We start from the raw sequence: 26,669 nt of genomic DNA, 5'->3' as shown, positions 1-26,669 counted from the left end.
GAATATTCAGCCTGCTGTCATGAGATCTAAGGAACGAGTTTCCCATTAGCGACTATTTATCCTGCTTGGTACAAGCCCAACCTGATCCGCGCAAGCCATGAAACGGCTGACTTGCTGTCGGCAGAGCAGCAGGCGATCTCAGCAATTTGAAGACCCACGGCAGAAAATGCCGGAAGTCCGTGTCAGGTTGCACAGCACGGTTGCCCGGAGCAATGAATTTTCACAGGGGTCATTTTGGGCATCAATGAATGCGATGAGGAAGAATCGACTCCCAGCCTAAATGGCAGCAGAAACCATTATTTACTGTGCATTTGTTTGAAGATCGCCCCTGTATCCTAACAAAAGGTTTACAAGATATTTTAAAAAGACATATAGCTAGAAGCAGTTTATCACAATGTTGAAAAGCAATCCAATATACTGTTGTAATAAAATAGCCATGGGGGCGTGGCATTTAAAAGCACATTTTAAAAACCACTTCCTCCGTGCCAGTCGGCCTGAAGACAAAGGTCATTGCCTACCACCCGAAGGACATCCATGAGGGAGTGCGCCTGGCCTCCTGTCGGAGGGAGCTCCCAACCTGGCAGCAGCCACCAAAACAGCCCTCTCTTTTATCTTCATGTTCCTAATGCCATTCCTATACTTAATTCTTTATCAGCAAGTCATGCAGAGGCTCACACGTTTTATTTGGCCTGAGCTCTTATGTATCAGACACAGGAATTGAAAGGAATAAGTTGCAAATACCTGGAATCATGCCAGATGGTGTGGGCACGAACTACCGGTTCAGCGATGCGGTTTGTTTCCCAGACAAAGAGCTGGTCCACATTTCAGTAACCGTGCCCTGTCTCACCCCCCCCCCCCCGGGCGCTGCTTCCAAGGGGATGACCGCTGGAGGGGGTGGTGTGCTGAACCCTGCAGATCAGTTATTTGTTCGGAAAACGAACTGCACCAAACCAGCACTTTGTGCCCATCTCTAAGTCTCTAAAGGTGCCCCAGGACTCTCTGTCGTTGCTGCTGACGTGGCTGAATTGTTGAAAAGAGCCGTTTTGCTGAGGCTCATGTTCAGGATCCGTAGGGGGTGATGGGGCAGATCATATTCACCTCTTTCCAAGCTGGGCATAGCTATAAATTTTCCTTTATACTCCAGCACTCCAGGTTGCCTTCTATTTTTTGGAGAACATGCATAGAACTGTGGGATGGGAGAGGGTGCCTGTTGTGTTGGCATGGGCCCAACTCCAGAGGCTTGATATGTGTCATGTTCCCAGGAATTTCAACAGGCGAAAGTCCAATAAGCCAGTCCAATATCAGAAGTCCAGAAGATGCAAAGCAGATACCAAAATGCCAAAGCCAAAACACAAACTGTAGTCAGAAGTCAGAGTCCAAAGCCAAGGGTCCAGAAAACAGGGTCCAAGATAAGCAGGAGTGTGGATGCAAGCCAGGGTGTTACTTGTTGCTTCCACAAACTTCCAAGCCTCTGGGTGAAGATTTTATAGCAGCAGCAGTCATCTAAACACTTCATCCTGCTAAAACTCAGGGTTGGTCAACCTGATGTGGAAGCATTCATGCGAGCCTTGGAACTTCGTGTCATGAGTCCTTCAGAGGGTTATCCCTCACTCTGGCTACTGGGGGAGGAGAATCTGGTGGTGATTCAGCTGTCTGTGATTCTGATTGCCCAGCAGATAGGCAACCCAAATAGCCTAGCTATTGTTGTTTTGACTTCTATACTGTGTTTTCTCAAAAATAAGACAGGGTCTTGTATTAATTTTTGCTACAAAAACACATTAGGGCTTATTTTCAGGGGATTTTTTTTCAGGTACAACCATCTACATTGATTCAAATACAGTCAATGTCATCTTCGGGTTGCTGTATAAGGGTGGAGGGCAGGGTTTCACTTCACTGGGGCTTATTTTGGGGGTAGGGCTTATATTATGAGCATGCTGAAACATCCTACTAGGGCTTATTTTCAGGTTAGGTCTTATTTTGGGGGGAAACAGGGTACCACCCCCTCCTGCTAAACCGCTCTCTGGGCGGTTTACAACATAGAAAGAATGCTTTGCCGCCTCCCTCCAGCAAGCTGGGCACTTACTTTATTGGCCTTGGGAAGCTGACTCAGCCAACTACCTGAGCCCATTTGGATTTATTTTATTTTATTTCTATACCGCCCATCTGGCAGCCAAGGCTACTCAGGCCATGAGCAGAGGCTTGACTGCAGTACTCACTGCCGTTGCTGCACCTCAGGGCTCAACAAACGGGCATCTGGTGAAACTTTTTGGGAGAGAATGCAGTGAGCTCTATACACATTGTGTGGCATCCAGATTAAGTGATTGTATAAAGAGGCCCAGGATAGCTGAAGGAAGTAGACCTGACACTGGGCTTTGTTAATACATGTCAGAGCTTCGGGGAGCGGGGGGGGGGGAAGCCTTCCCATACCTTTAATCTGGTTCAAGCTCTGTATTTTGTGGTCTAAAAGTAAACTAAACTGTCGGTTACTACTTCTCAGGAACTGAAGGGCAATTAACATGTGTGTTTTTTAAAAAGATTATAGGGATTACAAGCTTTTAATATTGCCTTCAGGGTTTGCTACCTTTACCACACATGCAGACAAACCCACCTTCCTTCAAACACAAAGTGAACAGCAGATAGCAGTAATTCCCAAACTCTGTGTTGGGGGACCTGGATGAGTCTAAATGTGTCCCAGTTTAAATCAGTAAAATATAGCGGAAAGGTGCCAAGCAATCATCCACAAACAGGGCTCTCAGCTTTGTTGCCCGACTACACCTGGTTCTCCCACAGCTGCTTGATTCAGCCACGTCTCTGCATCTGGTGCGCCCTGGACAATTCGGCTGCTCCCTAAGAGGAAGTACATCCGAATTCCTTGGAGAAAACCGAAGGTTAATGCCCGCAGGGATCCCTGTTTGAGGCTGGCTCCTCTGAGTTCAGGAAGCACGCTCTGGTCAAAAAAATCAGTTCAAGCAAAGAGTTGAAGAAGGTGGGCCGTGGGGTAATCCCGAGTGAGTATTTGCCTTCTAAACCTTTTCAGGTGAAAGGAGTGGCATGTATCTCTTTAATTCAGGGGAGAAATGGCCTTAGCTATCAGATATTTTGGAAACAGCCTGAAAATCAAATAGCTGGGCCATATATATTGGTAGACAGTTATCTGCAGGGGATGAAGTTGCCTGAAGTTCTCGGTGGCAGATTACCCATCCTCTGTAAGGATATTGGACTGTGCTTGTCTGGGGTGTCTTCTTTCCAGGGCTTTTTGATTGCTGACTGGAAATGGGGGCAGGGGGAGATTTCTGGTAGTTGGTATTCCTCCCCACCCCTTGACCTTTTGCTTTTCTACAAAGGAGGCCAGTCTCTGGTATGAGTAGTGCCACAAACAGAAAAGGCAGCGGGGATTGTCCAGGCAGGAAATGAAGTGTCGTGGGCCTTCTGAGAGAATCAAGACTACTTTTCTTGCCCTCTGGCAATGGCCGGCCAGCACGCGGACCTCCTGGATCCTGTCCAAAGAGACTGGAAATGGCTGCAGCTTGTGCCGTTTATGGATTGGATGGTTTCGCGGATTGACTGTCTGTAGACTACAACTGCAGCCCTGTTTGGGAAAGCTAAGAGGATGCACGCGGAAATGTAATCCTTGGTGTTCACAGAAGAGAGAGCGCCCACAGCTTAGACAGCCATTGCTGAGTGGGCCACTAACTGATGTGTGTAGAACATGGTGCAGAGTAGAACCGCAGAAGTGTTTTTTCTACAAATACTTGCACAGTTTAAAGTACTGTAGAAAATGGAGCTTGTGTATTTAATCCATGGTGATCTAGGCAGCTGCTTCTGGACACATGTTGATGACAACTCCGCACAAAGTGGTGTCCTTCCTCTCCTCAGTCCATGGTTGTCTTTGGTAGATCCATTGGTATCATCCAGTCTGCTTATTCTGTCTTCCTGTCATCCTTCTCCTGTTAGTTAAACGTCGATGTAGAAAGAGAAGAAGGAGAAGAGCTGGAGGACGGCATGGATGGCTTTGATGACAGCAGTTCCAGTCCTTCTGGCACACTCAGAAATTATCCGTTGACCTGCAAAGTTGTGTATTCCTACCAGGTGCGTACCTGGAAGATCAGGAGCTTTTGCTGGAGAGCAAAGGCTGGACGAAGCCTTGTCTGTATTGAGGAGAAGGGTGTTGATAATTTGGCCACAAGGTGAAACTTCAGCCTGGAGGGAATGGCTACCCATTAAAGATTTAAATTAAAAGGAAACAATTCATTCAGAATCCCGGGGTGGCATATGATGTCTTCTGTCTAGAAGCAGGAAGTGGGACATAATTATGAAGGGGGGGATGCTCAAACGCAAAGTTCCGTTTATGGAGTGAGTTGATCCATCCTTATTTATAGGGGCCTGGACATAATCTAGAGCAGAGGCTCCCAACCCCTGGTCCGCGGCCCCGTGCCGCTGTTTGCGTGTGCACATGAGCACAGGGAGAAGTGTCCCGCCTTCCCCAGCCGGTCCGTGGAGTGAAAAAGGTTGGGGACCCCTGATCTAGAGGAGGTTTTGGCTTGCAAAGATGCCTGCCTGTTAGAACGATCTAGAGCGTCACGGGCACGCATAGCTTCCAGGTAGCTGTTGGAGATTTTCATGTCACCTTTTGGTTAAAGTCTAGCCGTGTGCTTAAGCCTTGCCCTTCCTGGCTGATAAAAGCAGTCAGAAGGGGAATGGCTGCCTGTTAATAGCTCCTTAGAGAGTGGGGCACAGTTCCAAGAAACCTGCAAAAAAGACTCTTGCTAGAACTTTTTCTTAAAGCCCTCTATAATACTCTTATTATGGTGGATAATTTCTGGCCGCGTTGCTGTATGCTTGGCCAAGCTGCCATTTGAACGCCAAGGTTTTCTTGGATGATGTGGACTGCCTGGATCCTTTGTGACTGTGTTTTATCTGTGGAACTGGAAGTCCTTAGGATGCTCCAGTTTTAAAAATGGAAAAGGAGGAGCAGGTCCCTGTTGGTTCTGCTGGATCCCTCTGCAGCCTTCTTCCCCCCCCCCCCCCGGTTCTGGTCGGGATGGAACTGAGAGGGACAGTTCTTCTTCGTGGCCTCTGTGAATCACACCCTGGGTGATCCGCGCCTGTGCGGAGCCTCATCGGAAAGTTCTAGAGCTTCTGCGGTAGCAAAAAATAACACATTAGAATAAGGCCTCTTCCTCCTCGTATAAGTACCTTGATGCCAAGGCTCCCCTTTCAGTTTTCTTTCAACCGCTGTGTTGAGAGCCTCATAGTTCTGCTTCTGTGAGTAAAGGAGAAAGGGAGTTTATTCTTGATTCCTTCCTGTTATCAATCTTTTTTTTTCCTTTAAATTTTTAGATCAAATTCATTATCATCAGAGATGTTTTCTACATTGCTCGGCCTCCGGCTGCAGCACCCTCCCAATCATCTTTTTTTTTCCTCCTCAAATTATGTTCTCCTATTCATGGCCCTTTGGGCCCGTTTAAACACTGCGTGGTCTGTGATAACAAAATGCCACTCTCCAACAGCCATGCCAGGTGCCCTTTTTTCACTATAATTTAATTTACGCTTTTCTCTGAACAAGATGTTCCTAAAGTTTCCTTAATAGGCAAATGAAATAAGTGTCTATTGACTCCTGGACCTCTCAGGAGTAGGAGATGTTAGCAGTAAGAGGAGGAAAAGGGATAGGAAAATCTCTCCTTGATGCTGCTTCCTTATCAGGTCCGGCATGGGCATGAGAAGAACAGTCCTTCCTAAGAGTGTTTGCCAACTGCTCAGCGTTCCTATGGGAGAAAGCATTCCTTGAGACAGGGATGGCTTTGAAGGAACCTCCTTGGGGACACTCCAGGTGTAACACTGCCTGTCTGTCTGTCTGTCTGGAAGGGGTTGGTAGCACAGATCCTCCCCATGGGGCAATGCGCCCATTAGAAGTTGGATTTTTTTTTGAAACTTGACGTGTTTCTGCCTGTCCTTCTCCTTAGGCTTCCCAGCCAGATGAGTTAACCATTGAGGAGCATGAGGTTTTGGAAGTGATTGAAGATGGAGATATGGAAGATTGGGTAAAGGTATCATTTTGTTTTTTCTGTCGTTGTGGCATGTTTGAGGGATCTGTGGTGGGTTAAAGAAATGTATACGCCTGTTCATACATTTGCCCTCTTCTGTTGAGCCGTTTTCCCCCAAACCCCCAACCCTTCCTCTTTTACAGGCACGAAATAAATCCGGCCAAGTGGGTTACGTGCCGGAGAAGTACCTGCAGTTCCCCACTTCCAACAGTCTTCTGAGCATGCTGCAGTCTCTGGCTGCGCTGGACAGCCGGTCTCATACCTCTAGCAATTCAACGGAAGCTGAGCTTGTCTCAGGGAGCCTTAATGGGGACTCCAGCGGTAAGTGCCAGGAGGACTACATCCTCTATCGTTGCGATGGGCTCTGGCCCCGAAAGCCGTGAATAGGTCCTTAACGTGTCTTGGCCATTCTTCTCCACAAAAAGTGCATGAGTAAAAAGATGAAAACATAACTGCTGGAAGAAAACAGCATTTGGGAACCAATCCAGCAGTCCGGAAAAAAGGACATAGGCTAAAGCCAAATTTATTCCACCTTGAATCCCACAAACTGAAAACCATCCCATGCTGTTGGGCCACACAGGGCTCTGGATCACCTCCAAAAGTGGACTGCCTCAAGGCTCTGCTGAGCAAGAGAGATTGCTCAGGAGCAAGCATGCCTCCAGCTCAGGTCTTTTGGCTCCACCGATTAAGTCAGGTTTCTGATAGGAGCACCCGTTCTCCTAATCAGAACCCACCCACCCACCCCCCAAATCCACTGGCTTCTGCAGGGAGGGTCAGCCGACAGGTGAGATATCCTGGAAAGGGAACAGCTACTATCAGCTCATGGGCTGTGCAGAGTAATAGTGTCAGCTGCTTCTGTTCCTTTTTTTTTCTTTTTCTTTTTGGGGGAAAGGCGGAGTAACTGAAATGGTTGATTGGCCTGCCTCAGTAATAAATGGAATTTATACACTGCTCGTACTAATATTTATATTTTTGCACTGGATACAGAGTGCTCAAAGCAGTCCTGTGTAAATCACAGACGTGCTCTGATGCCGTAAGTGGGGAGGAGGGCATGCTGAGGTGGGTTTCCTTAAGCCGTAGCTAGGCTGAGCTTGGAATTTGAAGAGAAAATCTTAATCCATGTAGAAAATAACAAAACAGTTACCCTCACCCTCTGGTAGTGCTGCTTCCCCCCCCCCCCCCGCCCTTGCTTTTAAATGTGGGTTCCCGAGACAGAGAAGGCTGCCATGCAAAAGGACTTTCAGAGGAAGCTTTTGGTATTCCAGCAGAAGTGACAGAAGAAGCGCCTTCAGCCTTGATACTTTCCAGAGATCTTGTCACATTCTTGCATTGTGATATTTCTGTGGTCTCCACCATATCGTGGTGATCCCATCTGCTTTACACACTGATGATTGTCAGTTCTTGGGGCTCTGAGCTGGTCAAAAGTGGGATATGAAGAAAATTAATACAGTGGTGCCTCGCATGACTACGATAATGCATTCCGTTAAAATCGCTGTACAGCAAAATCGTTGTCATGCGGAAATAAAAACCCCATTGGAATGCTTTGAAAACCAGTTAATGCATTCCAATGGGGGAAATACCTGCTGGTGCAGCGAAGATCCTCCATAGGGCGGCCATTTTGCGATCCCTGTCTTGCGGAAATAGGTCCGGAAAACAGCGGGGAGCCATTTTGCGAACCACCGATCAGCTGTTTTAAATCATTGTCTTGCGAACAATCATTTTGCGAAGCAGGGACCTAAACATTGTTAAATGAAAAAAACCCATAGGAAACATCATTTTGCAATCGCTATAGCGATCGCAAAAAAGGCATCGTCAAGCAGTTTTGTTGTTTAACGGGGTAAGCGTCTAGCGGGGCACCACTGTAACATGGATATTTGTCCTTTCTTTCCCAGTCTGTTTTGTAAAAGCACTTTATGACTACGAGGGCCAGACGGATGATGAGCTGTCGTTCCCAGAGGGAGCAATAATCCGAATCTTGAACAAAGAAAACCAGGATGATGATGGATTCTGGGAAGGCGAATTCAATGGGCATGTCGGGGTTTTCCCCTCCGTCCTTGTCGAAGAGCTCACGGCCTCGGAAAATGGAGAGTCCCGACTCATTGCAGATGTTCAGGTACAGGAGGGATGGCGCTGAGGATCATCTGGATGAGTGTGATGGGTACAGGGCAAAGTCCTGAGCTGCCACAAGATCACAAGCGATTCCTAGGCACTGCCTTGTGTCAGGATGTTTAGGAAATGCTCATTTCTGCAACAAAACCAAGCACACTTCTCTAGCTTAATTAATCTTTATTTGGAGTCATGGAGCGGGAAGGGGCCTTTAAGGTCATTGAGTCCAACCCTACCGCTCGAGGCAGGAATCCAAAAAGAGCATTGTCCAATTTCCTCATGAAGGCCTCCAGTGTTGGAGGGCTCCCGAGGTAGCATGCCTTACCCTAACATGGCCAAAACCCGTTTTCTAAGGTTGCCCAAATGTTCAGCCTCCAGCACCAAATGCAGCGATATGTTAAGCAGTGACGTACCATCTACAGGAAACTTTTCTCACCTAAATGTATCATCATCAGCTGGCATGCGTGGGAAAGGGGAAGCCACCCTCTGTGGGCAGCAGGTTGGTGCAATTGACCGTGAGCAAAGAGGGGTCACTTAGATATTTAAGCAAAGACAAACGTTACCCACCCGATGCTCCACACACCTGTTTTTTCTCACTCTGCTGGCTTTTTCATGGAAAAGAAAAAAAAGGCATTCACCATGTGACCAGCCTGCACAATTGAATTCTGCATACCCTCTGTGTGGTTCTCTCACACACCTGTTCGAAAGGTTTTTTTTAAGGGTTAAAAAATCAACAACACCAGATCACAGCTATCTGGAATGGCTTGTCTTAGCCTTTAACCTTTCCAATTCAATAGTTCCGTTTCAATTTATTGTCATTGAACGTATATACACCCTATACACATACAACAAAATTCACAAAGAACACTCAGAGACCAGACCAAAAACATAAACACACACCCTCATAACAATCCTAAATCCCAGAACCCCGCCTAAAGGTACGGCTTGTCTCCTTCTCCCGTTCCTGAATACTCTTTCATTAAAGGACTTCTCCTTTTTACTAATCCCGGGAAAACAGAGGACACCAGACCTCCCTCGGCGGGTCTGTCCGCTCCAGTTAGACTGTGCTACAGATGCACAAGCCTTGCTTCGCTAAGTATAGCCAAGCCCAGAGGGGAGATGGCCAGAGGTGGAATTTTCTGTCCGTCAGATCTTTTGCAGAATTGGTAAAGCTCAAAGCCTAGCGGCTTCTTGATCTTTCTAAGGAGTTTGCTGGTTTTATGCTGACTTAATTCTAGCTGGGGCATGCGAATGCCAGCTCCTGTGTGTGGTATGCAGATGATATGGAGACCTCCTCTTGTTTAGCTGTTTTGCAAGTAGGCCTGCCTTTCTGCAAATGTTTACCCTAAACCTGTAGATAGAGATGGGCACAAATCGCTGGTTTGGTAGTTTCTGCCGGTTCGTTTAGTGGCCAAACAGGTGTTTGGTGCTTCCCAGCCCCACCCTCTCTAGCAGGGGCTGCCTCTGAGTGGACGCCCACTGGAGAAGACAGGGCTGGGAAGCGCCAGACACCTGTTTGGCCAGTAAACGAACCGGCACAAATCACCGAACCAGAGGTTTGTGCCCATCTCTATCTGCAGATACACATAATGCACATGCCAGCAAGCAGTGGGATTACTGCAAGCAGCGCCATTGCCTGCTTACAGGTAAAATGCCATCAAGGATGTCACTCATCAATTAGATGCCCCTCAGTTGTACAGATTGTTGGCCTCTCCTAATTCTAACTCTTCACCTGCTGCAGGGACTGTAACCGCTTATGAAGGGTTTTTTCAGTGCCGAACAAGGTAAATCGGAGATTTCTGGAGATTTGCAAACAGAGGCTCCATTCCACTGCTTGCTTTGGTTGGGCCAACTTTATATTCATTGTACTTTGAATGCTGGCAAAGGTTAACAACAGATGGGTGCAAAGAGTGGAAGGAGTGGTGAGGGGTAGAACGGAAGTAGAAACAGAAAGAGGAAATTCCCAGTCTCCTTCCTGTAATTAATCTCTGTGCAATACATTGAAAGATCAAACACAGCTTGGCAGGAGGAGAATTGCCCACCCTAACAGCTCCCAACTTAGAGTGTCCGTTTCTTTAAAATGTACCTTCAGTTTAGGATGGTGAGTCAACGTCTTATTGTTTTGCTTACTTCCGTTTTTCAGCTAACCAGAGAAAGATGGAAATTTTTTGTTTGCCTGTTTTCTATGCTCTTGCAGGCCACCCTTCCTCCACAGAGGGAAGGGTGATGCATGTGGCCTTATTCCCTTGAGGCTGGAGTGAGCTTCCTTTAGACTCACATCTGTTGTTGCACACGAAATCCTGTCAAGTGGGGGGGGGAGGCAAACATGCCTTTCTGCCCATCTGCAGAAATCCTACACACCAGGGAACCATGGTGGATTGGATCTCCTTTGCTGGGTGAACACGCAAGGGTCACAGCCTTGTTTGAAGCTGACTGAAACGACTGAAAGAACTGGGCCTGTTTAGCCTTGAGAAAAGAAGACTGAAGGGAGATTTTCTCAAATACTTGAAAAGGTGTCATACAGAGGAGAGGGGCAAGACCCCTTCTCAATCAACCCAAAGTGCAGGACCCACAACCATGGGCTCAAGTTACAGGAAGTCAGATTTTGGTTGAATATCAAGAGAAACTTCCCAGCAGTTACAGCAGTACGACAGTGGGAACCCATGACCTCAGAGGGAAGCGATGAGCGCTCCAACGCTGGAGGCCTTCGAGGGAAAATCGGGCAACTATCTGGCTGGCCACATGACCACGGAAGATTGTCTTCGGACAAACGCTCGCTCTACGGCTTGGAAACGGGGACGAGCACCACCCCCTAGAGTCAGACACAACTGGACTAAATGTCAAGGGGAACCTTTACCTAAAGTCATGACCACCAGACTCACCACTGAGTGGCCGAGTGCTGCTCTCACTCCCTTGCTTAAATAGCGAGGGCAGCCGATCACAGCAGACTTGGCAGTTGAACGTGGTCGAAAAGCATTACCTAAGCTTGTCCCATCTGTATGCCATCAGTCATCCATTGACTCGATGTTTACAGGCATGACTTTGCATGCTTTACTACAATATTAAATTTAACCCCTTGTTCACTAAAAGGAACAAATCCTGACCCAAGTCTCTCCCCCCCCCCGTGGAATTCTCTCTCCCACAAGGTACACGTTGCTCTCTTTTCTCCCTTTGAGAAAGACCTTGAAAACCTCTTGGTGCCCCTCTGCATTTTAGTAAAGAGTTTACTGATTTGCCATCTCAGCCTCCTGATGTTTCGAAGGCATTTTCTGTTTCACTGTCTTGCTTTGAAAAGGGTTATGGCATAAGGCTCTCTTCTGTTTCTATGTGTTGGGGGGGAGGGTTCATCCTTCAAGGGTTCTTCCTGAAAGATAAGATATAAATCTATTCCATAAATGAACTGGGCAGTGATTTAAAAAGAGCCTGCACCTGTTCATGGTCTCCAGGACCATGAAGACTGCAGGAAGGCCTTCTCTTTATTATTATTATTGTTGTTGTTGTTGTTGTTGTTGTTACATAGAGCAGCCGCTCAAAAGAGCCGAGACATTCCCCCCCCCCCTTTGGGTTTTAGTGACAAAGGGAAATGAATGAAAGGATCCTGCTTTAATCTTTTTCACATTTGAACTTCTGTAGGCAGGTGTTGTTGTTTTTTTTACAAGAGGTGTGTTTGCTTTTACTACTTCTGTTTAGAAATGTTTGTGAAATAGCCTTCTTAACCTTTTCACCCAGTTTGGCCCTCTGGGACAGGCTGGATTAGATGCTAGGAATTCATCTAATTCGGTCTCGTGAAGCTTGACCACCCAGGCTAGCCAGAAGTCATGTTTGCAGGTGGCCACCCCTAGAGAGGCCTAGAAGATTGCCACCAGGAACCAGGTCTTCTCTCTGGTGGCCACAACACTGTGGAATGCGCTTCCTACGGATATACACCAGGCTCCTTCTCTCCCGACCTTCAGGAAAGTGGGTGAAAACCATATTGTTTGAAGAGGCCTTTAGAAATGCCTTATCCCTTTGACACCCTTCTGGTCCCATGAATTGAATTGACCATTGATTTTGATTTGCTATCCAGATTTCTTTTCTTTTTCTTTTCATCCTGGGTTTTACTTTTTACTGGTTTTATTTATCTCCCTTGGGGACAGGATTGGGTAGTTGTGTTTTTAACTATTGTTAGAGTAATGCTTAGGCATTAGATGGGCAGGATATAAATATAAAAAATAAAATAAATACATTTAAACAAACAGCTTACTTGGCGAAGCCGGTTCCTTGTAACCTTCTGGTGACTCTTGTTAGCAGGCTTGCCTTTCCAGCCTGTCATTTTAAGGGCCAAAACCAAACATTTGTAGTTGGATAACTTCAAAAAGAAGCTGATCTTTGGTAAATGCAACTTGGCTGTTTTTTAGGAGGAAACCGCTTGAACGTGGCCTGCATTTTATTTCTTTCCTTGCAGGTATCTCCACCTCCAAAGCCCCAGAATTCTCTGGCGCCACTGCCACTGTACGACCAGCCACCAACCAGCCCTTTTCATAGTCCTGACAAGAGAGGTTCCCAGTACTTCCCGAGGTCTCCATCCGCAAATGGTAAGAGTGGCCGAAGGGCAGGAGAAGTCAAATGTTTTTGGCTACAGCTTGCAGGAGGCCCTAACTAGCATGGCCATTTCTAGGAGTTTTTAAACTCCTAAAACTAAAAATTTCCAAGCGGTATATGATACCCCAGCTTTACATAAAAAGTGGGGTTGCAAGAAATAATGAGAAGCTGTTGAGCTCTGACTTAGGGGCTCTTCTCAGCTCCCATCATCCTGATGTGCATCCTTATGTTCTTCAGTATCAACAAATGTAACAGACCTCAAGTGTACAACGGTTTGTCTTTCCACTATTTCAGAAAACAGCTTCAGTTCACATTCTCCTGGATTCTCACAGCCACCACGACCTCTTCCTGAAAGCACCTCATACGGCAAACTGAGACCAGTAAGTTTTCCAGATGTACTGCGTGGAAGACTCGAGTCTTACTGTACTTTTGTCAGGGGACCAGTGGAATCAGCCGCTTACATGTGCTGTGGCCACGCACAAATGCATTTAGAAGTAATGGCTGCGTTTAGATGTCATAGTAAAACAGCCTTCTCCAACCTGTTGTGTTGAAAGCATTTCGGACTATAGCTTGCATTATTGATGTCGGTAGTTGTACTTCGACACATGTAAGGGACGCCAGGTTCAGGAAGGCTGTGGCAAGCTGTGGTTTTAACACAACGTGAATGAGCATAACAAGAGATGTGCCATTTGGATGCTTTGGACCTCCATCTCCCAGAATTCTCCAGGCTGGGAGTTCCAGCCCACAGACATACCTCTGCAGATACCTTCAAACCACACCAACATTCTGCTCATCAGCAGGAGGGCCTAGCTTGATAGCTTCGTGGCTTAGCTCTGGCCTGGCTTCCTTTTGGAAACAGGAAGCTAGGCCGTGGAGGGGTTGAGCTGGGTCCGTCTCCAGGTGAGCGAAATGTAGGTGTTGATGCGGGTCTGTGAATTGGAACTCTGTCTTGGGAGTCCTTAGAGAAGTCTGGGAGTCCAGGAAATCCAAATGGCACATTCCGAAGCCTGACCGCCTCCCTGATTCCCCCCCCCCCGGCCCCAATCTCTTCCCACCTAGCCAAGAAAATGAATATGGAAGCGTTGGCTTCTCGTTTTAGTCAGTGGTGGCTTCCCGTAACATTGAAGCTGGAACTGGTTGGTGTTTCACTGTTAGCTTGGCTCTGTTTTCAGGTACGAGCTGCCCCTCCTCCCCCGACACAACAGCATCGCAGGCAGCTGGAGAAAATGGAGGATGTGGAAATCACTTTGGTGTGACCGGCAGGACAAACGGTGCGGTCATGCGAACGTCGAGGAACCCAGATATTGGCGATGTTCGGCCAGCTCTCCTTCTCGAGCACCTTTGCATGATGGAAGAGACTTTAGAAGATGGAAGGAAAACGGGAGGATTTTCCGGAGACGATTGATGATGGGGGGGGGCAGTCGGCTCCTGTTCCCACGGTCATTGATATTTTGTGCCTTTTTATTTGTCGCTGTTCTTTGGTTTCCCTCGATAACTCTGCCACCCTTCCTCCATGATCACAAAGTCAACAGAGAAATGCCTTTGCAGTTGAATGTCGGCCCTTCTGGTTTCTAGGGGGAAACTCCGGAGAGTTCCCCTCTTCTGGCCCCTTGACGGCGCATCTTCAGGACGCTTCTTTCCTCCCGAAACAGCCGGACACGACGGCCTGTTGCTCGCCAGACCTCTGCAATTTGTAGCACAGTCAACGTGGCCTACTTCTTTGTCACATGGAGCGTGTCCTTGACGCCTGGTGAGGAACCAGGGTGTATTTTTCCGGTGTTACCTGCTGCCGCTGAAAGAAGAAGTCTTACCAGGAATGCATTTTTGGGGTGGTTGGGGGTGCTAGCATGTAGACTGGCCCGAAGTTAGAGCATACGTTTACCATGTGCGTTAGTACAGTATATTACTGTTGCCATAGGAATGTGTTAAATGTTTTTTTTCCTATTCAAGTAACATTAATATCTGATTAGGTTATTAATCAGAATGTATGTAACAGAGAAGGGAGCACATAACTGTTAGGTTTCAAGAGAGGCTGGCTCCTCTCCCTCCCTCCCTCCTCTCTTATTCCCTCCTCTCTTCTCCTCCAGCAAAATGGGGAGGGATAATTCTACAACCAAGAGAAAGCACCGCACATCATATGGGGTTAAAAACCTCTGTGCACATCTCTTCCATAACTGACTGTAAAACCTGAACTTAATGTTCCTTTGGTCTTTATGCAGTGCATTTAGTAATAGAGTATCTACTACAAAAGTGCTGACTTCGTAGCAACCACATGTTTTTCTTAGGATAAGACTGAATAAGCGGGATTTTCTTTGTAGAGCCGGTCATAGCTGTTCATTTTCTTTTCAAGCAGTTCCTCCCCCCCCCCCTTTGGTACCTGGGTTGCTTCTTATTCCAGTGACTGCTGTGTAGTTTCCTCGCTGACATGAACAGTATATCTGCAACCTTGGAACATCCGGCTAGAGTCGAGAAGTTTGATGTTTAGAATATGGACGTGTGATGTCTAGCTTTAGCGTCGGATAGTCCTAGCCCGGTTCTCCATGCAAAGCTTCACGGCCGGCTCTGACCCCAGGAAACGAAGGCTGGAGGGGGGCAGGAGTTTGATTTTTCTTTTTGCTTCCGCAGGAGGTTGGACATGGCTCGATAGGCACAGGTTTGTTCATGCCTCCGTTTCCTTTATTCAGATGAACAGCCAAGAGATGAGTGAGGTTGGGTGTGTGTTTTCCAGACGTATTATCATACACAGGGCCTCGAGAGACGTGGTCTTTATGAGCCACAAGAAGGGGTCGCCTGTGAGCTCTGCCCTAGTGGCTCAGCCTTATCACTCAAGGCACATCCTGTCGAGGGGGTCAATGGGGAGGATGACCCCCGTTCCTCCAGCCCGAGGTTGTACTCAGATGCCCTTGCAGCGCTTACCCGTCATCTTCAGAGGTGGAGGAGAGAGAATGTTGGGGGAGGGTGTTAATGAGTCACAAACAATGTCTAAAGCCCAGGTTGTGCGAGCAATCTCCTTGTGACTTTGGCAAAGAGGCCATGTCGTTTTGTAATTGACGATGGGTCGGCCTGAAGCGGGAGAGATCATGAAATGGCTCTCTCTGGTCTTTGAGCAGCGACCCTTAAATTGGGGAAGGAGTTGGGGGCAGGGGCAAAAAAAATTTTTTTTTAAATGGAATCCCATCCCAAAGGGCTGGAACAGGTAAAACCGCCTGGAGAATTTGTGTTTTAGACCTGTAATATGAAAGGAGCTCTTGTGTGTTCATTTCCCCCCCCCCCCGAGCCAATACAACGTAATAACTATTTCTACATTGAGTGGCTTCCATCATCTTTCTTTCCCTCTTTTTTTAAATTCCATGGCTTCATTTTTTGTGAAAGCCTTTGACAAGACCTTCATCTAAAACTTTGCACAAATGGTCTCGGCTGGATCTCTTGAAATATAATTCTCATCTTTTTGCCAATTTCTGCTTTCCTCACATTGGCCTATACAAAACAGAAGAGAAACTGTCTGAAGCATCCTAGATTTTTGCCAAATATCTGGCAGATTCCAGCGAACATTTCTGTATTGGAGGCAACGCACCCTCGATCTTGTTGATCTGTTTGAGGTCCTTTTAAAGTGTGTTGCCAACTTATTTTTAAGTTTCCTAAAAACAATTTTTTTAGTAGAACTGTACTGCAAACATATTTAAATGCTTCCTTATGTTTTGCCAAGAATATTCACATGTTCCATCCAGGTTGGCCAGTTTTTCCTAAATAATTGCCCCCCCCTTGGGTTCCCCCAACCTCTCATAATTCAAAAACTATAACTTTAAAAAAATCTCCTTAGTTATATTTTAAAAATATTTTCTGTAAGAGCTGCTAATTTTTATTTTTAAAAAAAGAATTGTAAAAATGCACCTCCTTTTAAACTTCATACAGGGCATGCAGTAGAACATATCACCATGTACAGTGTCAATACACTGAAAGCAAAACCTGGATGCTTTCTTTTTATTGGCTGTAAAACTTTGTATTTATTATGTATAAAATGTTGAATAATAAAAAGTGGCTTTAAATCACTGGATGCGGTTTCGTGTGTATTGGGTGCTATAATGCTGTTCTGACTCAAGCATCTTTTTGTGAGCTTGAAAGTAGCAGAGGATGCAAACATCTGTAACTGACTTAATCCAAGCAGGCCTTGAGTCCATCCGGGCCAGGCTTAAACCAGCCTGTGCCAGCTTTCTGCTCTCCAGATGTTCTCCCGTTCTCATCAGCCAAAGCTGGGCATGGAAGTGTTAAAGATGATGACTGCGATGATAAATTTGATTTATGTCTCAGCATTCTCTTCGAAGTGGGACTCAGGACAACTCACCACCAACAGGGACAGATAAAAATGCAGATGCTATGAAGCGAAAATAAAATTAAACGATAAGATGAAAATTCAATGAGAAGCAGATCAACAAAAAAAGTACACCCCCACTTTTTAGAAGCCCTTTCTTAGTAGCTGGTCCGTTGCCTAAAATCTATCTGAAGAGAAAGAGTTGCTTGCTAACAGGAAGAAGAAAGGCCCAGCCTTCGCTCCCCATCCGGAGCTTGTTTGCAGTAAGAAGAAAAGAACCCACAGAGCAAACCAAAGGGCCATGTGGCAGATGCTCTCCATGCTTCACCCCACTGAACACCACAAGTGGCTCTTGAAGACAGGGGGTGATCCCTCCCTGCCTTCCAGAATTGGAATTTGCCCCTTCCTTTCTTATCCCGCAGGGGGCATCCAGAGGTCCCTGGGGGTGACAAGTAGAGGGCAAAATAAAGGAAGTTCTATAAAGCAAAGATTGTGAATATACAGAGGGCTAAGGGTGCAACGCAGCTTAAACTGAACAGACACATGGCTTTGCATTTTGGGGGCCGGGAGAGAAATAGCGAAGGAGATCAGGATGTCACTTCCTTTCCTCCCCACATTTCTCTCTTGACCCTCTAGCAAGGGAGGCAGCCTACGTTCGTTCCCAAGAGATGAGGGGGTGGCCGCGATTCCTTCACTCCCCATCTCGGCATCCTGGTTTCTTTCCTCTCTCAAGATCTTTCCCTAACAAACCCCAGCTTCTTTGCTCAGAGTAAGGAGCGTGCCTCCGGATCTTCCTTTGAAAGGAGGAAGCGTACCTCGCTGGTTTTTGGAGGGCCAAGTACACGAGCTAGTATCTACAGCCAAGGATAGCTTGCTCTGCAAACAATCAAAACTGGACTTTGCTCTCATATGACACAGGCTGATGCCTGTTTGAAAGGGAGTTGTTAGGCAGATTCATGGTTCAGTGTCACCGCCAGAGTCAGCAATGGAGGACAGTGAGTAGGATTAAGATGAACAGGAGGTGCATGGACCCGTGAATTTGAGCCATGCCTTCACATTAGGGACTTGGTGGCGCTGCAGGTTAAACGGCAGAAGCCTCTGTGCTGCAAGGTCAGAAGAGCAGCAGTCGTAAGATCGAATCCACACAACAGAGGGAGCTCCCGTCGCTTGTCCCAGCTCCTGCCAACCTAGCCATTCAAAAGCATGTAAAAAATGCGAGTAGATAAATAGGTACCACCTCGGTGGGAAGGTCATGGCGTTCCGTGTCTAGTTGCGCTGGCCATGTGACCATGGAAACTGTCTTCGGACAAATGCTGGCTCTAGTGCTTGGAAATGGGGATGAGCACCATGCCCTTGAGTCGGATACGACTGGACTAAATGTCAAGGGCAACCTTTACCTTCACATAGAATCACTGATCTGAGGAGATGAGGAAAGGGAGGGACCCTTCTAGAGTACGCCTGTGTCCAGTTCTGGACACCACACTTTAAGAAGGATGCCAGAAAACTGGAGCAAGTTCAGAGGAGGGGAAACAAGGAGGATCAGGGGACTGGAAACCAAACCCCTGCAAGGAAAGACTGAGAAAACTGGTCCCGTTTTGCCTTGAGAAAAGAAGACTGAGGGGAGATCTGATAGCACTTTGAAAGGCTGTCCTGCAGAGGAGGGGCAGGATCTGTTCTCAATCATCCCAGTGTGCAGGACACCTAATAATGAGCTCAGATATTCAGATTTAAGGCTGAATATCAGGGAAAAATTCTTAACTGTCAGAGCAGTACAACAAGGGAACCCATGACCTCAAGAGGTGGTGAGCCCTCCAACGCTGGAGGCCTTCAGGATGAAATTAGACCACCCTCTCTGTCTGATCTGCTTTGATTTGAACTCCTGCCTTGAGCAGGGGGTTGGACTGGATGGCCTTAGGGGCCCCTTCCAGCTCCATGATTCTGTGATTTCTATGACCTTGGGTGAAAGGAGGCAGCACATTGTGAAGCACACGCCAGAAGCAGCAAGAATGCATAGGTGGGGCAGGGACCTTTCCTGCGTAAAATAATCCGTGTTGCTAAAATGCTGTGTTTGTGAGAGAGATAGAAAGAGAGAGAGAGCTTTTAAAAAAGCGTTCTCAGAGCTTTTAAAAAAGTAATAGGCAATGTGAAAATCAGCCCTGGCTACAAATAAATTTAAAGACTGAGGCCAGAGAGAGAGAGGAGGTGGACAGATCTTACCTGCCCTGATGATTCAGCTGGAGGATTTCAGAACTGCTTGAAGGCTCAGTGTCGGGAAGCAGATCATCCCTCTTTTGCGAAAGCAGGAAATGCAAGGGAGCCCAAGAAAACCCTAGGGGTGGGAGGGAGGGGAGGACCGCAGGGATAGAAAGAAGATGGTCCAGTTTGCCAGTTCCCTGTGCAAGGAGGAGGGCGGGCGGCGTTTTGTGTTTGCTGAATCTGGAATCTTAAACTCACATTCTCAAAGATAAATCCCCATCCAGCCCTCTAACCACTGCATTGCCTTGACTCTGAGGATGGAGTGGAGGTCTTTCCAAGTTGCAGTAAAAATTAAAATAAAATAAAGGCTATTCAGTTCTGTTATATGGCTTTGAGTGACCCAAATGGAGGGAGGGAAAACAAGAGCTATTCCTCAGGTATGTTTTTCCCTCTTTTAACTTTTCAAGGTCGACATGCAGATTGATTTGCAGGCTTCCTAAAAGGCATCTCCTCCTCCTCCTCCTCTGGTTAATGGCAGGAGGGCAACTGTGGCAGTTTGAGTACAGTAAGGGGCCCTGATAGGCTTCAGTGGTCAGTGTGGAAATGCTGGTGCTCATCACGACAGTCCTTCGTAGATGGTCCCTCCCTCTTCTCCCAAGGAAAGTCCAAAAAAGGCAGTCAGCTGAATCATTTAAGGAGGGCTAGGTCTTTCATAAGGTTTATGGCTCTTAATTCAGGACAAATGGCTCTCAGACATCAAACAGGACAACAAGACAGCGCAACGTTTACACCTGTTGCTGTCACCAATCCCGCTAGGAACTGAATTCTTGCACGGCTTTATCTCCAACTCAGCATAACCCACAGGGAGTTTTTATCCAGGTCTCCGGCTGCTGCTGGTTTGCAGACATTCCTCACCAAATGACAGAGAGAGCATTTCCTCTTAATGCTGCCAGAGCAGCAAGAAGGCTCAGAGGTTGCCATGCTGGTCCTCCACTCTCTGCCTTGCTCCCAGTGGCACGATGGGCACCAGCACATATAACCAGCAGCAGAGTTTTGAATGTTTGGTCACATCCCTCTAGCCGAGCATCAGAAATGCAGGGACTCGCAGAGCAGAATAGCCTCAAGTTCCCTATATTAGTCCACCCCCTTTTCTCCTCAACTGGTAATTACAGTCTCAATAACTCACTTTGAGACATTAAAAGAAATACTAAAAGGTTTAATGACTTACGATTGAACGGATCAGACTGCAAGCTGGCAAACATGACTGCTTTCAGCAATAGATTCCAGAAAGGGGGGAAAGCACTGAACAGAGAGGTGGGGGCTCTCTCTGAACTCAGAGGCAGGAAGGAACAATGGATTAGTGCGATGAATAGATTGACAGTCATTCCAGCACAGAAAGACCCCTTCCAGCTAAACTACTAAAGGTTGCATACAAGTTTGCAAAAACTCCGAACACGCTTCTTAATGCTCCCCCCCCCCCAGCTTCTGCCTTTCTGATGTCCCAGCTTTCTTTCCCAGCTGTCTGCAGGAACAGAGCCGGCCAAAACAGGAGACCGTTGCTGTTTTGGACCACAGCTCCAACTGACTGAGCTGAACAAAGAGGCTTCACCTTAAACTTAGCTTGTTTTGAATCATTGATGTCTAGAAAAACCCAGGAAGGTCCCTGCAATTAGGAAATGACACAGCAACAGAAAAGCTGCTTATTAGTCCCAACATGTTATCCTCTCCCGTTTCCAGAACTGTTCTTTTGGGGGGGGGGGGTGCGCGCATGTGGAGGTGAGTCTAGGGTCTTTCAAAACAAGATCTCCTCTTGACATTTTGCTCTCACGGTTTCTAAAGAATATCCCTAGGGTTTCGGCATAAGACCCAAAGTTTTTCAGAGGAATGGGGATGGCAGGCAAAGGTAGGAACCATCCACATTTCGTAAATACTAAATTAAAATGTCGTTTTAAAAAACCACAGGTTCCTGCAGGGCAATGTATGGGAGGTGCACCGCTCCCCGTAGACCGCTTTCACTAACCATGGCAAAGGGGTGCAGGGAAGAGATTGGGGAAGGTCAGCTGCGCCTGCATCTATTAGGGCCCACATCCCCTAAAAGCTTGCCTTCCAACCGGTGGTATTTATGGTATTCGACTCGATCTTTCCCAAGGAACTTGGACTTTCCTGCTGAAATGAAGGAGGAGGTCCTGTCGCCTCTGTTTTGGCAGTGGGAAGAATGAAAGTTTTGTGTGGGAAAGAACTTGGGTCCCTTCAGATGGACAAGGCAGATAACCAGCCGGGCCTTTGCGCTGATGCAGATTTTTCCTACAAATGCCTGTTCCAAGAAACGGAGGGGGGGGAGGAAGGAAGGAAGGAAGGAAGGAAGGAAGGAAGGAAGGAAGGAAGGAAGGAAGGAAGGAAGGAAGGAAGGAAGGAAGGAAGGAAGGAAGGAAGGAAGGAGCTGATGGTGGAAGGAAGGAAGGAGCTGATGGTGGATAGAAGGAAGGAAGGAAGGAAGGAAGGAAGGAAGGAAGGAAGGAAGGAAGGAAGGAAGGAAGGAAGGAAGGAAGGAAGGAAGGAAGGAAGGAAGGAAGGAAGGAGCTGATGGTGGATAGAAGGAAGGAAGGAAGGAAGGAAGGAAGGAAGGAAGGAAGGAAGGAAGGAAGGAAGGAAGGAAGGAAGGAAGGAAGGAAGGAAGGAAGGAAGGAAGGAAGGAAGGAAGGAAGGAAGGAAGGAAGGAAGGAAGGAAGGAAGGCCATACGGTCCCTGAACAAGGTTCTCTGAACAAGGGAGAACTTGCTTACCTTCTAAAGTCACTGCAAGACCATTTTACCTGCTAGGTCTAAGCATGTTCTGAGCATGAGTGTTAGAAAGATGCCCTGGCATGCCTTGGAGAATTGGGGAAAAATTCCTCACCAGCCACAGGAGATGAGGAATGATGACCCAAGACATGTTAACCCTTCTTTCTTGCTACGGTCCTAAGAGAAATCAGTTCTCTCTCCCCAATCCCCCGCCTCAAAGCTTCTGCTTTATTATTTTTTTCCTAGCTTTCGGAACGGACGGCTGTGCCCTGTCCCACCAGCAAACCATCTGCGCATGCCAGCTTCCCTTCTGACTTATAATGATCAGAAAATATAGGCACCCTGACCCCCCTCTTTTGCCTCTGGTTACCTTGACTGCGAATCTGGATGTGCTCAAACTTCTAACATATATATATTACACCTTGCTCCACACGCCACCAGCGGCTTTCAGACTTTCCGCGGAGCTCCATTTATTGAGAAACAAAGACCGGACTGTTACAGCAAAGGCAGCCTGCTTCGGTTTGGCAGTCAAGAAATCAAGACAGCATTGCATGAATATTCATGCTTGCCCATCTAGCGTGAAGGATGACTGCTAATGATTTGCTCACACAGGTTTGCGATGGTCTTTGAGCTTTCAGCTCCCCGACTAGGATGCCTGATTCGGCTACGTCAACCCACGGCCGAGGCAATACAAAACGTGGATTTTGAAAAGGCACAAAGGAGCTGTGTGGTTTGGGATTACGGCTCTGGGGCTGTCCAGGGAAGCCTACAAGTTGCCGTCCAAAATGACACAAATCTGTACTAGAATGAACATTTCCATTTGGGTGGGTCGGTCTTGGATGCTTCTGCTTTGAAGCCTCTCCTGTGGATCCTCTTGCCCTGCATGTTCTAGGGAGAGCTCTTGGTTCATGTGGGATGTGGATCAGGTCCCTTTTACCCTGTTTCCCTGAAAATAAGCCCTAGTAGGACTTTTCAGGAGGCTCGTCATATAAGCCCTACCCCAAAAATAAGTGAAACCCCCACCCTCCACCCTTGTGCAGCCACCAGAAGAGGATGACATGACTGTATTTGAATAAACATAGATGATTGTACGTGAAAGAAAATAAAACATCCCCTAAAAATAAGCCCTGATCTGTTTTTGGAGCAAAAATTAATATAAGATCCTCTCTTATTTTCGGGGAAACACGGTATTTACATTGCTGTTGTTACATGCTGTCAAGTCACCTCCGACTCATGGCGACCCTATAAAATTCCCTGTCATCTGCTGCCCTGCTCAGCTCTTGTAAACCCAAGCCTCTGGCTTCCTTTAGGGAGTCATTCCATCGTGTATTGGGTCTTCCTCTTTTCCTGCTGCCTTCTACCTTTCCCAGCATGGTGGTCTTTTCCCAGAGAATCCTGCCTTCTCGTGATATGCTCAAAGCAGACCAGCCTTACTTTGCATCACTATAAAGAGAAAGGCCTTTTTTGCAAAAAACCGACAAGCCAAGAGGAAAACCTGTGTCAGTCGTGTTATTATTTTGCATGGCCAGTACAGGCTCACCTCGAGACATCTGCTCGTCTACACCAAAACGAAAAAAATAAAAATAAAATAAAAGCTGCACTCAATGGAACAATTATTTTGCACTTTTATACATAGGTTCCAGCAACCTAGTGCAGAGATTTTGACAGCTGAAGAAGAGTAATCTGTTAAATGTAACACCTTTGGGCAAAAATAAATAAATAAATAAATAAATAAATAAACAAACAAACAAACAAATAAATAAATAAATAAATAAATAAATAAATAAATAAATAAATAAATAAATAAATAAATAAATAAATAAATAAAGGAAATTGACGACACAAAACAGAAATGGCAGCTTCACATGTAGAAAGTAATTTTTCAACATAGAAAGCTGCAAAAAATGTTTGAAGGTAATCAGAGGTCCTCTCCTTTTCGGGGCAGTTCCACTTCAAACTGCAAAGCTGCCATCTCGTCCGTTTCCACCCTTCCTGATTTTTTAATGGCAAAGTCCAATAACTGGTACTTGCAGGAGGGAAGGAGGAAAAACGGTCTCAACCCCACATAGAGAAGCTAGTCACGGTGGCTTCTCTGCAAGCAGCTATGTCTTTAACCAAAACAGAGGAGCAAGAAGAAGCCAAGACTTTGGAGGAGAAGCGGAAAAGAAGAGGCTAGTAGTAAATCTGCACATGAGGAGACCATTGCAGTAGATCTGCCCATGGCATCCCTCAGCGCAGACCATTTGCTAAACGAGTTGCTTTCCTCCAACAAGCAGATAGTTTTGTCCCTGCTGTGCCAGTTTTCTGTATGCAATTTAAAAACAAAGAGCCATGGGTGGGTACGGTTCATGTGTTTTCCAAGGACGCATCATCATTATACATCCTTTCTGGGAGGACCTTCCTGTGCCATCATCTTCTGAGGAACCCAAGGCTTTCACCAACATGATCCTTCAACCCATTCGCCTAAAATAGAGAAAAGAAGAAACCTATGCCCTCGTGTGGCTGTTTACAGAAATGTCAGGTTTGTTTTTTTTTTTAAAAAGAGAACACTTTGAGGTGGGCAGGAGCAAATATTGTCATTTTATGACTAGTGCTGGAATATTAATAGCTAGATTTTGGAAAGACAAAAGTGACATCAGATTAGAGGACTGGCATAATGAAGTATGGGGCATTGCATTAAATGATAAATTGATGCCTGAACTTAAGATGAAAAAGAGGGAAAATAAGTTGAGATTTTTTTTATGCTATTTGGGGTAGATTTGTTGAATTTGTATTAGTGAAAGGAAAGGCGAAAGCCTCTAAACGACGATCAATACAATTTTGGAAAGGAAGTTTGTAATAAAAATATTGTGGGTATGGGGGTGCACGTTGGTTTAGATTGTATAGTAAGTATTTTGTACTTTTGTATTTGTTTTTGTTTTGAAGAAATTAAAAAGTACAAAAAAGGTAATAAAGACTGTAATATTAATTGTGTGCCATCAAGTTAATTGTTCTTTTGCTGGGTTGTCCCAGTAGAGACAATACTCAGAAGTGGTTTCTTGTTCCCTTCTTCTGGGCTGCTTGCCCAAGGCCACCCAGACAGCCTGTTCTCGCAAGACTCGAACTCAAGCCTCTGGCTCCCTGGGGCAGGGCCAGTGGGCCATTCCTTTAAAATCAGTTTTCTATGAACGGATCACATGGTCTCCATTCCTTTCTCCCCCCCCCCCCTTTTTCACACTTGCTTCTGAAAATGCCATGACGGACCATCTGAGGAAAATTTGGCTGCCATGAAAATAATTTTTCCCCCAAGTGGTTAAAACCTCAGTGAGGATTCCATCACCTCTAACCACTAGGTCTGAGCGCCGGTTTGGCTGTGATGGACTCTTGAACCCAGCAAGATACCAAGATTTATTATCTACTTTTCTGATGTGGGAACTATAATTTTCTATCATGCTTTTGTGTTGCAACCCGGAAAGAGGTTCAAAGACTTCAGGCAGATCTGTGCTGGAGGGGGAAAGACAGCTTTTTGCGTGGGTGGGGAAGAAATGGCCACCATGCCCTTCATCCTGTTTCCGCCCCCCCCCCCAAAGTGGATTCTAAATTTCAGTTTGCTTTTAAGAGAGTACCATCTCCGTCTGCTATGGGCAGGATATCCAGTCCAATTTTTTTAAATATTCGCCTTCAAACCCACCCACCCCCATTTTATACCACCTTTATAATAATCTTAGAATCTTACAACTGCAGAACTGGAAGGGATCCTATAGACGGGTGATCACGGCACACAAAAGACCAGCTAACGACACCCATGAATCACAGTGGCAGATAATCTCTCCCCCTTATCACAACAATACACCCACAACAAAAAAAAAATGCTGATCACCATTATCACCCAGTCTCCTGAAAAGGACAAAAAGCTGATCCAACAGCTATAAATACAGTACTCAACTAGCCAAACAAACTGCATCAGAGCACAGACGGAGTTCTGACTCCTGTTCTCTGAAGATGCCAGCCACAGAGACTGGCGAAACGTCAGGAAGAAAAACTCTCAAGAACACGGCCAAACAGCCCAGAAAACGCACAACAATCCTATAAATCATCAAGCCCAACCGGTGTCAGGGCAGAAGAGTGAGGATTCGAATTCCCAACCTCTGGTTCCACAGCCAGATATCTAACCCACGGAGCTCTCCGGCAGGTCATCTGATAACTCAAGGTGTAATTTTGTCTGTAACTAGAGGTAGGTAGATTTTTTTGGACTTCAACTCCCAGAATTCCTCAGGTAGCTTAGCTTTTTGGACTTCAACTCCCAGCATTCCTCAGGTAGCTTAGCTTCTTGGGGAATCTGGCCCGTTGTAGTTTAAAAGCACAAATCTGCACCCCCTCTATTTGTAACTTTTTAAAATGATTTATTAAAACAGCGGTTCCCAATCTTGGTTCCCCAGATGTTCTTGGACTACAACTCCCAGAAGCCTTCACCGCCAGCTGCGCTGGCCAGGATTTCTGGGGGTTGTAGTCCAGGAACATCTGGGGACCCATGGTTGGGAACCAGGCATCAAAGTACTGCTCAACCTCAAACTGTATTTCTATGAATGGATCACATGGCCCCTTTGGTAGTTTGTTTGTTTTTAAAGTATATTTTATGCATCTGAAGAAGGGGGCTAGAATCTATGAAAATTT

At 46.4% G+C, this 26,669-nt stretch overlaps 1 protein-coding gene across 5 annotated transcripts in view; it reads left to right on the top strand.

The window, feature by feature from the left end:
* Window positions 1-16,780, top strand: part of FCHSD2 (FCH and double SH3 domains 2) — a 158,644-nt gene extending 141,864 nt beyond the window's left edge. For 3 of the 5 annotated variants that reach the window (XM_078390221.1, XM_072993448.2, XM_078390220.1), the window contains 7 exons: window positions 3,955-4,089; window positions 5,964-6,047; window positions 6,188-6,365; window positions 7,937-8,157; window positions 12,595-12,724; window positions 13,026-13,111; window positions 13,904-16,780. In XM_078390221.1, coding sequence (XP_078246347.1) covers window positions 3,955-4,089; window positions 5,964-6,047; window positions 6,188-6,365; window positions 7,937-8,157; window positions 12,595-12,724; window positions 13,026-13,111; window positions 13,904-13,987 — 918 coding nt within the window. In that variant the 3' untranslated portion in view covers window positions 13,988-16,780. The remainder of the gene's footprint in view (window positions 1-3,954; window positions 4,090-5,963; window positions 6,048-6,187; window positions 6,366-7,936; window positions 8,158-12,594; window positions 12,725-13,025; window positions 13,112-13,903) is intronic. The other 2 variants (XM_078390218.1, XM_078390219.1) reach the window with 1 other exon arrangement.
* Window positions 16,781-26,669: the final 9,889 nt, after the last annotated feature.

This window comes from Pogona vitticeps, chromosome 3 (genome assembly GCF_051106095.1).
Source record: "Pogona vitticeps strain Pit_001003342236 chromosome 3, PviZW2.1, whole genome shotgun sequence".
Lineage (NCBI taxonomy): Eukaryota > Metazoa > Chordata > Lepidosauria > Squamata > Agamidae > Pogona > Pogona vitticeps.
Note: the sequence above shows the minus strand (reverse complement) of the source record. Positions and strands in the feature narration are given on the sequence as shown.